Source organism: Phyllobates terribilis, unplaced genomic scaffold, assembly GCF_046119375.1.
Source record: "Phyllobates terribilis strain yellow unplaced genomic scaffold, ASM4611937v1 Scaffold_12__6_contigs__length_324123572, whole genome shotgun sequence".
Classification (NCBI taxonomy): domain Eukaryota; kingdom Metazoa; phylum Chordata; class Amphibia; order Anura; family Dendrobatidae; genus Phyllobates; species Phyllobates terribilis.
Genome location: NW_027362772.1, coordinates 32,585,023 through 32,598,302, shown reverse-complemented (window position 1 = coordinate 32,598,302; position 13,280 = coordinate 32,585,023). Strand labels below are relative to the sequence as shown.

General features: G+C 42.3%; 1 protein-coding gene across 1 annotated transcript in view; it reads left to right on the top strand.

Annotated features, from left to right (window-relative positions):
* Positions 1 to 12,163, top strand: part of LOC141172993 (B-cell receptor CD22-like) — a 151,212-nt gene extending 139,049 nt beyond the window's left edge. The window contains exons 9-10 of the mRNA XM_073657608.1: positions 9,554 to 9,625; positions 11,037 to 12,163. Of these exons, the coding sequence (XP_073513709.1) occupies positions 9,554 to 9,625; positions 11,037 to 11,132 (168 nt within the window). The 3' untranslated portion in view covers positions 11,133 to 12,163. The remainder of the gene's footprint in view (positions 1 to 9,553; positions 9,626 to 11,036) is intronic.
* The last annotated feature ends 1,117 nt before the right edge of the window (positions 12,164 to 13,280 follow it).

The window sequence follows — 13,280 nt, the reverse complement described above, 5'->3', positions numbered from 1 at the left end:
GAAAATGATGACCTGCCTATCACGCTGGCTGTTGCGGTTAAAGAGGTGGCAGGTCTGCGTCCCAAAACAGGTGTGACTGCTGTCCCCCCAGTCACAGAGGATGAAGAGGCCGCGGATGCACAAGATGTGACAGACGGTGGTTGGCCCGGCCGGCTAGGATGCATTGTAGCACAGTGAGCTTCCCACTGCTACTTATGCATCATATCCATGTGCCGATTCATGCATGAAGTACTCAAACAATGTATTTTTTGGCCTCTACTTAGCTTTTGCTGACAAATGTTACAGATAACACGAGTTGTGTCATCCTTATGAATCTGAAAAAATGCCCAGGCTATGCAAGCCTTAGCACCCATGCGACCTGAAGAGCCACCACCACTTGTGGTCAGAGGCAGAGTTGTGTTTGAGGATGCAATTGTTGATGTGCTTCCAGTACTACGTCTCTGTCCAGTAAGGCGCAACCTGACCTCATCGTCACTAGCATCCTCCTCCACCTCCTCTGCTGACCTCATCGACTGGCTGACTGTGGGTTGACAGTAAGTGGGATCTCCAACCTCGTCATCATCAACCTGTGTGTTATCACACCCATCGTCAGCAGAGCCAACCTCTTCCTGCCCTGACAAAAAACTAAAGTTGTCGCTCCAATCAGGTATTTGAGTCTCATCATCGTCTTCCTCATTGTCTCCACCAACAGGAGTTACAGTTTGGGAACGAGGGTCTACATTATGGTCAGAACCTTCTGCGTCTCGTCCTGGATCCGACTCATAAAGGTTCTGGGCATCAGTGCAGATCATATCCTCGTCTGGATTCACAGAAGCACTGGAGCCGACCTCTGATTCCCAGGCTATAGTATGAGTAAACAGCTCTGCTGACTCAACCATCTGTTCTACCTCATACTCAGATGGGCAGCTGGAGACTTGGGAGCTGTGAGGAAGCAAGTGCAATTGGGGTGACACCTCTGAGGACTGGAGTATTTGTGATGTTGAAGTTGAGGTGGAGGAGAGCCCACTTAAAGGAGCACTTGATATCCGTTGAAGCACCTGCTGTTTTTGTGCCTCATCTGGAATTTGTAGTGATTGGAGTGGCCGTAAGAAAGGGATCTTATCACATTGTCTGCTAAAAGAAGTAGAATTCTTAGTTTGGCTGGAAGATGGTCTTTCTTCTGCAGATGTTACTGTTGCTTTAACACCTACCCCACGGACACAACCTTCACAACACGCCTATTCCCCTTTCCACCAGTAGCTGGCCTTTTTCCACTCATTTTGGTGGTTAACTAATTGACAACTCTGGAGTTGTTTGCACAAAAAACAATGGATGGGAACCGAGCAGAGCTGAGTGGCTAAACAGTGGTACTAGCCCAAAAGTATTGGCTGGGCTACATGCAGATAAAAATTATTTTGAATTTGCAACCTGGTGGAGGTTAGTAGAGATGGACTAATAGAACAAGTCCCACACACTGCTACAAGCCGAAGCCAAAATATTTTTTCAGAGCTAGATGCAGATAAAAATTATTTTGAATTTGCAACCTGGTGGAGGTTAGTATAGATGGACTAATAGAACAAGTCCCACACACTGCTACAAGACAAAGCCAAAATATTTTTTCAGAGCTAGATGCAGATAAAAATTATTTTGAATTTGCAACCTGGTGGAGGTTAGTATAGATGGACTAATAGAACAAGTCCCACACACTGCTACAAGCCGAAACCAAAATATTTTTTCAGAGCTAGATGCAGATAAAAATTAATTTGAATTTGCAACCTGGTGGAGGTTAGTATAGATGGACTAATAGAACAAGTCCCACACATTGCTACAAGCCGAAGCCAAAATATTTTTTCAGAGCTAGGTGCAGATAAAAATAATTTTGAATTTGCAACCTGGTGGAGGTTAGTATAGATGGACTAATATAACAAGTCCCACACACTGCTACAAGCCCCAGCCCATATATTTTTTCATAGCTAGATGCAGATAAAAATTATTTTGAATTAGCAACCTGGTGGAGGTTAGTATAGATGGACTAATAGAACAAGTCCCACACACTGCTACAAGCCAAAACCAAAATATTTTTTCAGAGCTAGATGCAGATAAAAATTATTTTGAATTTGCAACCTGGTGGAGGTTAGTATAGATGGACTAATAGAACAAGTCCCACACACTGCTACAAGTCCAAGCCCATATATTTTTTCATAGCTAGATGCAGATAAAAATTATTTTGAATTAGCAACCTGGTGGAGGTTAGTATAGATGGACTAATAGACCAAGTCTCACACACTGCTACAAGCCGAAGCCAAAATATTTTTTCAGAGCTAGATGCAGATAAAAATTATTTTGAATTTGCAACCTGGTGGAGGTTAGTATAGATGGACTAATAAAACAAGTCCCACACACTGCTACAAGCCCAAGCCCAAATATTTTTCAGAGCTAGATGCAGATAAAAATTATTTTGAATTTGCAACCTGGTGGAGGTTAGTATAGATGGACTAATAGAACAAGTCCCACACACTGCTACAAGACAAAGCCAAAATATTTTTTCAGAGCTAGATGCAGCTAAAAATTATTTTGAATTTGCAACCTGGTGGAGGTTAGTATAGATGAACTAATAGAACAAGTCCCACACACTGCTATAAGCCAAAGCCCAAATATTTGTTCAGAGCTAGATGCAGATAAAAATTATTTTGAATTTCCAACCTGGTGGAGGTTAGTATAGATGGACTAATAGAATGATGCTATGCCCAAAAAGTTTTACTTCACTAGGTGCAGTGAAAAACTTTGTATTCTATACCCAGGTGGTGTAGCTTGCAACACATATAGGCTACTCCACTGACTAACACACACTGCAAGAGGCCAAAAAGGATTTGCTTTGCTAGATTTAGCCAAATGCTGTGAAAAACACTTGCACAGCACTGGCACAGACCTGCCTGGCAAAAAGTGATAGGAACTGATGTAACCTAGCCCTCAAAAGGACTTCTATTACAATTAGTCTTTACTCCCAAGCTATCTGTAGATTTGTGCAAAAATTGGCTTGAAATTAACACTGTAAGTATAGCGCACACAGCAACAGCGGTGCCGTCTAACACGCAGCTGCAGCAGTGAGAAAATGGTGGCGACGGGGAAAATGGCTGGGTCTTATAGGGCAAGGACATGTGACATACACTGCCAATGACACATGCCCTGGCTTGTGTGAAAAAAAGCACTTCGCTCCGTGTGTGCGCTGCTGATAGGCTGACAGATTGCACCTCTCCATTGTAAATGCGGGAAAGAGAAAAAAAAATGGAGATCTACATTATTCCTGCAGAGATCCATCCCCTGCCCCTCCCCCCTGCCCCGCTGTACACTCAAACTGTAAATTAACATTAATTTTCAGCATTACTGAGAAAAAATCCAGTTATGATTTTGGTCCACGAACAGTTATCGAACATAACCTCGAACAGACAAATTTTTTTCAAATTGTTCGTATTCGCCGAACGGCTCGAACACTGCCCAAAACAGCTCGAATTTGAGATTAGTGAACAGTTCGAGTCGAACACCGCTTATCTCTACTCTCCACCTCAGGAATCAGAGAGTGAAAGTTCTCCTAGTAGCTGGGGTCTAAAAGTGTCAACAACCAGTAATGACTGTCACCCAACATTTTGACAACGCGAGGGTCACGGTTAAGGCAACGTAACATAAAGTCACCCATGCGTGCCAGACTGTTAACGGGGAAGTCTTCCATGTCCTCACCAAGATGACGACTGACCATGCTCTCCTCCTCCTCCCCCCTGTCCTCAGGCCACCCACGCTGAACCGACGGTATGACAGTTGTACAGGTACTACTGTCTACAGTGCATGATACAAGCTCCTGTTCTTCCTCCTCCTCCTCCTCTCCCTCATTGTCCCCCAATGCACGTTGGGAAGAGATGAGGCTGGGCTGTGTGTAATCGACCGCTATGGCTTCTTGATCTATCTCATCATACTTTGGCTGCAATGCCTCCTCTTTAATTCTCTGCAGAGAGCGTTGCAAAAGACAGACAAGTGGAATGCTGACGCTAATGATGGCGTCATCGCCACTCACCATCTGGGTGGACTCCTCAAAGTTTGTCAAGATGATACATATGTCAGACATCCAGGTCCACTCCTGAGGTCTTATGTGTGGAGTCTGACCTGAATATCGACGGCCTTGTTGCAGCTGGTTCTCCACAACTGCTCTCTTCTGCTCACAAATCCTTTGCAACATGTGGAGGGTAGAGTTCCAACGTGTGGGGACATCACACACCAGTCAGTGTGCCAGAAGCTGCAAACGCTGCTGCAACACAGCAAGGGCGGCGGAAGCTGTAGCCGACTTGCGAAAATTAGCTGACAGGTGATGTACGTTGACGAGCAGTTCTGGCAACTTGGGGTACGATTTAAGAAACTGCCAAACCACGAAGTTAAGCACATGAGCCTGGCATGGTACATGTGTGATCTCGCCTCGCCTCAGAGCCGCCACCAGGTTACGGCCATTATCACACTCGATAATGCCTGGATGTAGGTTCAGCAGTCTCAGCCACAGATCTGCCTGCTCTTTCACAGCTGTCCACAACTCACAAGCAGTGTGAGGTTTCTCACCTAAGCTTATGAGTTCCAGCACAGCCTGTTGCCGCTTGGCGGAAGCAGTACTGCAGGGCTTCCAGCTTGTAACTGAAGTGGTGATATCTGAAATGGAGGCTGAACATGAGGAGGAGGAGGAGGATGATTTGCAGGAGCTGTACACTGTGGGGACAACTCTGACTCACATAGTGCCCACAATCCTTGGTGTGGGGAGGATGTGTTCCGTCCCAAAATCCGACTGGGTCCCAGTTTCCACTATGTTTACCCAGTGTGCGGTCAGGGAGATGTACCGTCCCTGGCCACAAGCACTTGTCCACGTATCGGTTGTCTGGTGGACTCTCCCAGTAACTGCGTTGTTCGGGGCACGGCAGATGTTTTGGGACACGTGCTTGTGTAGTGCGGGGATGGCTGGGGACCGAGTACCGAGGCACGGCCACCGCCATAAGGTTGTGGAAGGATTCCATCTCCACCAGCCTAAAAGGCAGCATTTCCAACGCAAGCAGTCGTGAAATGTGCGAATTTAGGACTGTGGCCTGTGGGGCGTTAGCTGCGATTTTCCGCTTTCATTCAAAGGTCTGGGATATGGACAATTAACGCTGTGGTGGGACGTGGACGTAGACGTTGATGCTGTTTCTTGAGAAACTGCCTTAACATGTGAAGACTGAGAGGAGGGGGCATCTTTGCATGCAGTATGGACAGGGGATGGCCTTGCGCACACAACAGGGGGTTCTATTGCACGCACAACAGCTTAAGAAGTAGTGGTGACACCCGCTGACACTTGTCGTGGACCCTGGGGTTCGCTCCTCAAAGTCGGGTGCTTTGCTGCCATGTGCCTCATCATACTGGTGGTGGTCAGGTTGGTAGTTTTGTCACCCCTGCTGATGCTGGTATGGCAGGTGGTACAAATTGCCTTTTTGGGGTTATCAGCAGAGTGTTTAAAAAAATTCCAGACTCTGAAAGACCTACTGCTTGTACTGGCAACATCCCTCGTGTTGGTGTTACGGGGAACTGTTGCCCGCCTTCTGTCTGTGGCCACCACACTGCTTCTTCCTGCCTGTTGGGGTACTCTGCCCCCCTCCCTCTGTGTGCTGCTGGCCTCACTCTGCATGTCCTCCTTCCACGTTGGGTCAGTTACTAGATCATCCACCACCTCCTCCTCTTCCACTTGCATACCACGATCCTCCTCCTCACTTCGTGGCAATTGTGTCTCGTCATCGTCCACCTCTTGTGACAAATTGCCAGCGTCGACTTCCTGTGGCCGTGGCTGTTCAAATATTTGGGCATCGCTACATGGGATCTACTCTTTCACCACTACAAGCGGAGCAGGCGAGGGGCACAAATCTGGAAATGGACCAGTGAACAGCTCTTCAGAGTGTCCAAGTGTGGGATCACTTGCTGTCTGACGACACTTGGCATGGTGGGAGGAAGGAGCATTAGGGTGAGGAGGAGTATGCAGTCGAGACTCACGGCTACTAAAAGTTGATCGTGTGGAAGACAGGCCGGAGGTGGTGGTGCCCAGGTAACTGGAAATATTATCTGCTATCCAATTAATAACCTGTCCACAATGATCAGTTCGCAATACTGGTGTTGTTCTGTGTTTCCCTAGTAATTCGGTCAAGAAGTGGGAGCGAGAAATTGTGGCTGTTGGTTGTGACACATTTTCACCTTGACCATGGCCCCGTTCTCTGTACGCACCATCACCAGAACGTCTACTTCCACATCCCTTGCCACACGCCTTGCCCATTGTAAAGGAAGTAAAATAGCTTACACTCACACAATCAATTGAAAATCAATAAAAAGTAGATTAGAATGGTGGAAGAGGAAAACCACAGTTCTATTTCTCTTGCCTACACCCGACTCTTTTAAACAATCTGAACAATCAGGGAGAAACTATTACTGTTTTTCTTTATGGAAAAAATACCAAAAGCTGAATAATAGAGATTTCTTACCGTGGAACAGCAAAACCACAGTTATAATTTACTGGTGTATAACAGACTTTTTTAAATATATATATATTTGCGGCTGAACAGTGAGCGACACACTCAAACAGTTTTTTTTTAGATATAAATGGCCCAAAAGTGCAAAATACAGAGGTTTGAACCATGGAACTGCAAAACCACACTTGTATTTCTCGGGCCTACACCAGACTATTTTCAACAGATATATTTGTGTCTGAACAATCAGGAGACACTATTATTTATTTTTTATGGCAAAAATTGCGAAAATCAGGATAATACAGAGATTTGACCCGTGGAACTGCAAAACCACACTTGTATTTCTCGGGCCTACACCAGACTATTTTCAACTGATATATTTGTGTCTGATCAATCAGGAGACACTATTATTTATTTTTTACTGCAAAAAATGCCAAAAGCAGGATAATACAGAGATTTGACCAGTGGAACTGCAAAACCACACTTGTATTTCTCGGGCCTACAGCAGACTATATTCAACAGATATATTTGTGTCTGAACAATCAGGAGACACTATTATTTATTTTTTGCGGCAAAAATTGAAAAAAGCAGGATAATACAGAGATTTGACCCGTGGAACTGCAAAACCACACTTGTGTTTCTCGGGCCTACACCAGACTATTTTCAACAGATATATTTGTGTCTGAATAATCAGGAGACACTATTATTTATTTTTTACGGCAATAAATGCCAAAAGCAGGATAATGCAGAGATTTGATCCGTGGAACTGCATAACCACACTAGTATTTATCGGACCTACACCAGACTATTTTCAACAGATATATTTGTGTCTGAACAATCTGGAGACACTATTATTTTTTTTTTAAGGCAAAAAATGCCAAAAGCAGGATAATAGAGATTTTTTACCGTGCAACAGCAAAACCACAGTTATAATTTACTGGTGTATACCAGACTTTTTTAAATATATATATATATATATTTGCGGCTGAACAGTAAGCGACACACTCAAACTGTTTTTTTTAGATACAAATGACCCAAAAGCGGGTAATACAGTGGTTTGAACCGTGGAACTGCAAACCACACTTGTATCTCTCGGGCCTACAACAGACTATTTTCAACCTATATATTTGTGTCTGAAAAATCAGGGAGACACTATTATTTATTTTTTTTCGGCAAAAAATGCCAAAAGCAGGATAATAGAGATTTTTTACCGTGTAACAGCAAAAGTACACTTCTGTCTTTCTGGCCTACACCAGACTATTTTCAACAGATATATTTGTGTCTGAAAAATCAGGGAGACACTATTATTTTTTTTATTTTTACGGCAAAAAATGCCAAAAACAGGATAATAGAGATTTTTTACCGTGGAACAGCAAAACCACAGTTATAATTTACTGGTATATACCAGACTTTTTTAAATAAATATATTTGCGACTGAACAGTGAGCGACACACTGAAACTGTTTTTTTTAGATACAAATGGCCCATGGAACACTGCAAAACCACACTTCTATTTCTCTGACCTACACCAAACTATTTTCAAGAGATATATTTGTGTCTGAAAAATCAGAGACACACTTTTTTTTTTGCGGGGGGGGGACACCAAAAGGTTAATAAGACTGGTATTTGTACAGTGTGAAGGAGGAAAAAAAAAGAGGATTTAGATGAAAAAAAAAAAGATTTTTCCTGGCCCCCGAGACCTGGAGCTAAGTCCAGCAATTTCAGCAACATGAGCAAACAGGACTGTAATGCAGCGTTTGCTGGTATAACCACTGCGTCTCCTATACACCCTGCCTGCCTGCCTGATATCTGGGATGGATATTAGTCCTGAGAAGGACTGTTTGTTTGATCTGTCAGCCTTTACAGACCCTACACTAACTATTTCGCAGGATATATCTCTCCCTAAATCTGCAGCGCTGTCCCTACACTGTCTGATCCGGAGCGACTGTGTCCAAGATGGCGGCGCCCGGTTTTAAATACTCGAGCTGACGCTGTGCGGCCAGCCAATCACTGTAATGCCCACAAACAACATGACTGCGGCATTACAGTGACTGGCTGGCAATCCCTGCATGTTCATTGGCTCTGTAAAGAGCGCAAAATATGCAGGGTGGAGACCCGAGCTCCCGCCCAAGTAACCCGGAAATGCTCGGTGCTCGCTGAACATCCCGAGTAGCGTGATGCTCGGGCGAGTACCGAGCAGTGTCGAGCATGCTCGCTCAACACAAGCTGTGTGCCATGCTGTGTATTACTTGGTGGGCCCTTTATTTAACCCCTTAGTGATGGAGCCAATTTTGTCTTTAATGACCAAGCCAAATTTTACAATTATGACTAGTGTCAATTTACGAAGTAATAACTCTGGAACGCTTCAACGGATCCCACTGATTCTGAGATTATTTTTTCTTGACATATTGTACTTCATGATAGTGGTAAAGTTTCTTCGATATGACATGCATTTAATTGTGAAAAAAAATGGAAATTTGGGTAAAATTCTATGACAGTGATCAAAAGGAACCAATAGGGAAAAAATTCCCTGTTGTTGCCGGATACCGGCCGGCAGATCTTGACAGGAGCCCTGTGCATGCTCCCGCCATTTTTTTTTTCAGGAAGATGACAGCGGGTCGGGTGATGGACCTGAAGATCTGAGGGATGGTAGAGGTACTGGGAGGCCTGGAGGGGCTTCATTTCTCTCTCCTCTGACATGTACATCATGTCAGAGGAGAACGAAATCATTGTAACCACTGGCACACTTTTTTTTCCCTGATCGCCGTTATTCCCTTGATCAGGGACTGGAAAAACATCCCAATGAAGATGTTCAGGATGTACATTATATGGTGACAGTAAGGATTAATCACAGTAAATCTGATCTACATACAGGAGTCATCTTCTCAGAGAGGTGAAATGTTTCCTGTATGAATATCTCCAGTTGAGGCTACATGAGGTCCTCTATATGTTCTTCTATCTAACACAGTAGACATTTTTATTTCTAAAATTCTCTGATTGTTTCACTATTTGTCTTAACTGAAGAAAATTAAAATATATCCAACTTTTTTGTTCCTGTAGAATGAAGCCACATACACCGATCTGATGAGAACAGATTTTACAGATACATATTATCAATTGAACGTAATTATGGTGATGAAATTAAACTTTATTAATTAATTAATTACATTTAACTTTTGCTTTATTTAATATACTTTACTTTGAAGGTAGTAGAATGTGACTGCTGTCTGCACATCTGATTGGCCCAGTCCTCTCTGACTCTCTGGTTGTGTGGACTATACGAACATTTGACCCAATTGATAACATCTGGCCTTGTGCACACAAGTCTTGATGAACAATATGCTGGAGTAAGATAAAAATTTATTAAGGGGGTTGTCCACTACTAGGTCAACCCCTTCTCAATATGAATGTTTGCCTCCTTATATTCACTTCCCATGCCGGTGCTGTTCCTAGCAGTGTCGGCACTTGAATTCCTGGGGCTCACGTGAGGTTGTTATGTCACGCAAGCCCTTCACCCAATCAGCGCTGGAGCTGCTTTTTCTGCCTTCTGACAAATTGAACATCAAGAGGTAGTGAGAGAACAGCCACAACTTTCACTTCCTGTTGATGTTTGACACGTCCAAAGGAGGGAACAGTGAAGACGGTTCTGATTGGATGTAGAGCTCAAGTGATGTACCAATCTCACGTGAATCCGAGGTTCGACACCTCTGGAATGGCACCAGCATGGGAGGTGAGTATAAGTGTTTTTATTTTAAAGGAGGCAAAATTCAGATTGAGAAGGGTTTGTCCTAGTAGTGGACAACTCCTTTAATAGATGTGTCCCCCAAAAATGAAATTATTGCCTTCCTCAGGAGAGTGGATTACTCACTTACTGAGAATCCAATCCACTATGTCCTTTAGCAATCCCAAGAAGGGGAATCAACAGTCCTTTCCTGAATGGTGTAGACATGCATATAAAGACCTTTGCTCCATAAATGTGTTATATGGGATACGCGAGATCTGAACATGCCTCAATTTTGGCTGCGCTTCAACACTATCCAATGAACAAATGATTTGATTTTTTTGGCTATAATTTTTCAATGAATTTTGCACATCTTTGAACTGTCCTTCACATCACATGAAATTTTCTGCATTGCTCTGCACTTTTTTTTATGTAAATTATAATGAATTTGCCAACCACACTCGACCACAGATAAAGTTGAAGGAACTGGTAAGAACTGGTGTAAAAGTAGCAAAAGATGCAAAGTTTTTGCACATCTAGGGATTGCTCAAAAATGTTTGCGGCATTTCAAACAAAAGTCCTCAGCAACTAATCTCATGTCCTAAAAAATTGGAGTGTAGAGGACATAGAGAAGAAGAGAAGTCACACACAATGTCTGATGGATGGATGCATATTAAAATAGCCTGTTTTCTGTATCCCAATGTAGATAATTATATAGTTTATTTGTCATTATAATTGTTTTGCATTTTTTTCATTTTCTTTTTTTCATTATGTGTTCATTACACTTGTATCGTGTCATTGACTTTTTTTTTTATCTTACAGCCTGTGATCCCTGTAAACTCTACTCCTATAGGATCTGATGTAGAAACAAATAATGAATATGAAAATGTCCAAAACCAAAATGACTACCATCAGTGAAAACCATAGAGGGCCACTGGTTTATTTTTATAAGACAGAAAATGTATTTTCATTTGCTTTTGGTATCATAAATGTATCTTTTTTTGGATTTCTCATTGTCTCTTCTTTGACATAAGTACTGTTATAAGGCACAAATTGTTTAGAAAGTCTCCAAATCCTAATAAATGAAGGCATGATGCTTGGCACTGCACACTGTCCTCTCAAATTCATTCACCAACCTCCATTGTCCTCTGGTCAGTAATTGACAGGTCACTCTTGTCTGAGTGACCTGCTTTCCAACTGTAGATCTCAGGTAGGCTCCATCCTTCCCTGGGACAGTTCATGCGCAGTCAAGTGCTGGACATGATGGTCCCTTGTGAGATCTCCAGTGGGGAGGCAGATCACTCGAACAAGAGTAACCTGTAATTCAGTGAATGGAGGACAGAGGTAGGCGGGAAAAGGAGAAAAGAGGCTGAAAAACTGTAAGTCCGGTGCCAAGCCCTTGGCACTTGCTCATTTACATAAAAATTGGAAAAGTGATTAATCGAGAATGGAATCAAAGATTGAAAAAACTAAATTACAGAAATAATGTGCATTACAGGAACCTACCAAATTAGATCAGTTGGGGTTACCAAATTCTGCTGAAAAGTTCCACTTAAAACCAATTATATCAGTGGGGACATTTAGTTTAGAAAACACATTTTGATATAAACTATTAAAAAATTCAGAATTTATAGATGGAGGTTCATTATTCAGGTTCCTCCTTTATTAGAGCAAATATCAAGAACAAATCATCTCTCACTTCCAAGGACCCAACACATCCATGTATTCTTTGGTGAGTTTGTTGATTTCAATGTGAGCCATGTAATACTTTCTTTCACCTGTAGAAGTGCTCTAGTTAAAGTTGGAACTTACTGCCAAGTCCTCCAATAGATAACAGTTGATTACTTTAGATCCAAAGGACCAGATACAATGTAAAAAGCTTATTGTATGGAAATCCTAACAAAATAGAATTGTAGAAAGTGGACAAACCCCTTTTAGCATAAAAAAAAGCATGAAAGTCAAGAAGAAACAAATTAGACCACAATTTTTAATGCAAGTAAAGCAAAAACTCATGCCTGACAATATTTACTTCTGATGTTGCACAAAAATATGCAATTAAACTATTGGTAGAAGTCAATGGTGTTTTAAAAAATGTACCCTGTCAAGCTAAATTTTTGCAGCTGGCCATGTTGTAAGACTATGCAATAAAGCCACAATTCTGTTTTGTGAGCCGAATGTACAATGCTCAATTTCCTTTTCCTATTTATAATTTTTTTTCTGCATGCACAACTATCAAAGAAATCTAACAATGCAGATCCCTTGTATCAAAGATTACAACTGCAGCCAATCATATGGTGGCCATCAGATCTTGTGTGCGCTATGTGCGATGGATGGAGACCACATCCTCACAATTGGACAAGTGCCAAACACATTCTTAGAAAAATCAACTACAGACTGAAAATGGAACTTCTTGAAATGACTGAAGAACTTTTATAAAAAAAAAATAAAAGGAAGTGTCTACTTTTTGATGTGAGACGCATCAAAAACAGAGCAAACGCAATGAGCCGTAAAAGTGGAGCCCGCAGCTTCCAAACTGATGAGTTTAGAGAAAAGAGGAATAGGACAGAATAATCAAAACTGGTACTTGTGCATTTTCTTTGATAAAGCTTTATTACATGTGAGGAATGATTGTTTCTTTTGCATTCCTCAAATGCAATAAAGCTGTCAAACAGTCGCAAATCATGCACACGCGAGTGATTTAAACATAACACCGAGCAGCTGTAACTACTCGGTGCTCGGCCGAGCATACTCGGTGAAAGGGTTAACAGAACATACTCGCTCATCACTAATTACAATGCATTTTGGAGCAGAATCTACCCTTTTTTCAGGATGCCTGGGGAAGGAGCTGGTTTTACTCCGGAACGCTTTGCAATAAATTTCAAGTATTTTGTTCTTACCGTCTGGATTAACCTTTGTCAGGGGCAACGCCCAGGATCAACCACACTCCTCTTTCTTATACTAAATCTTTTAGAGGAATTTTCTCTTGTGAGAAAAAAAAAATATTGAACTGTTAGGTCATAATGGCCAGAGCTGTGGATAAAGGCATGAGGCTGAGATCTTTAATTG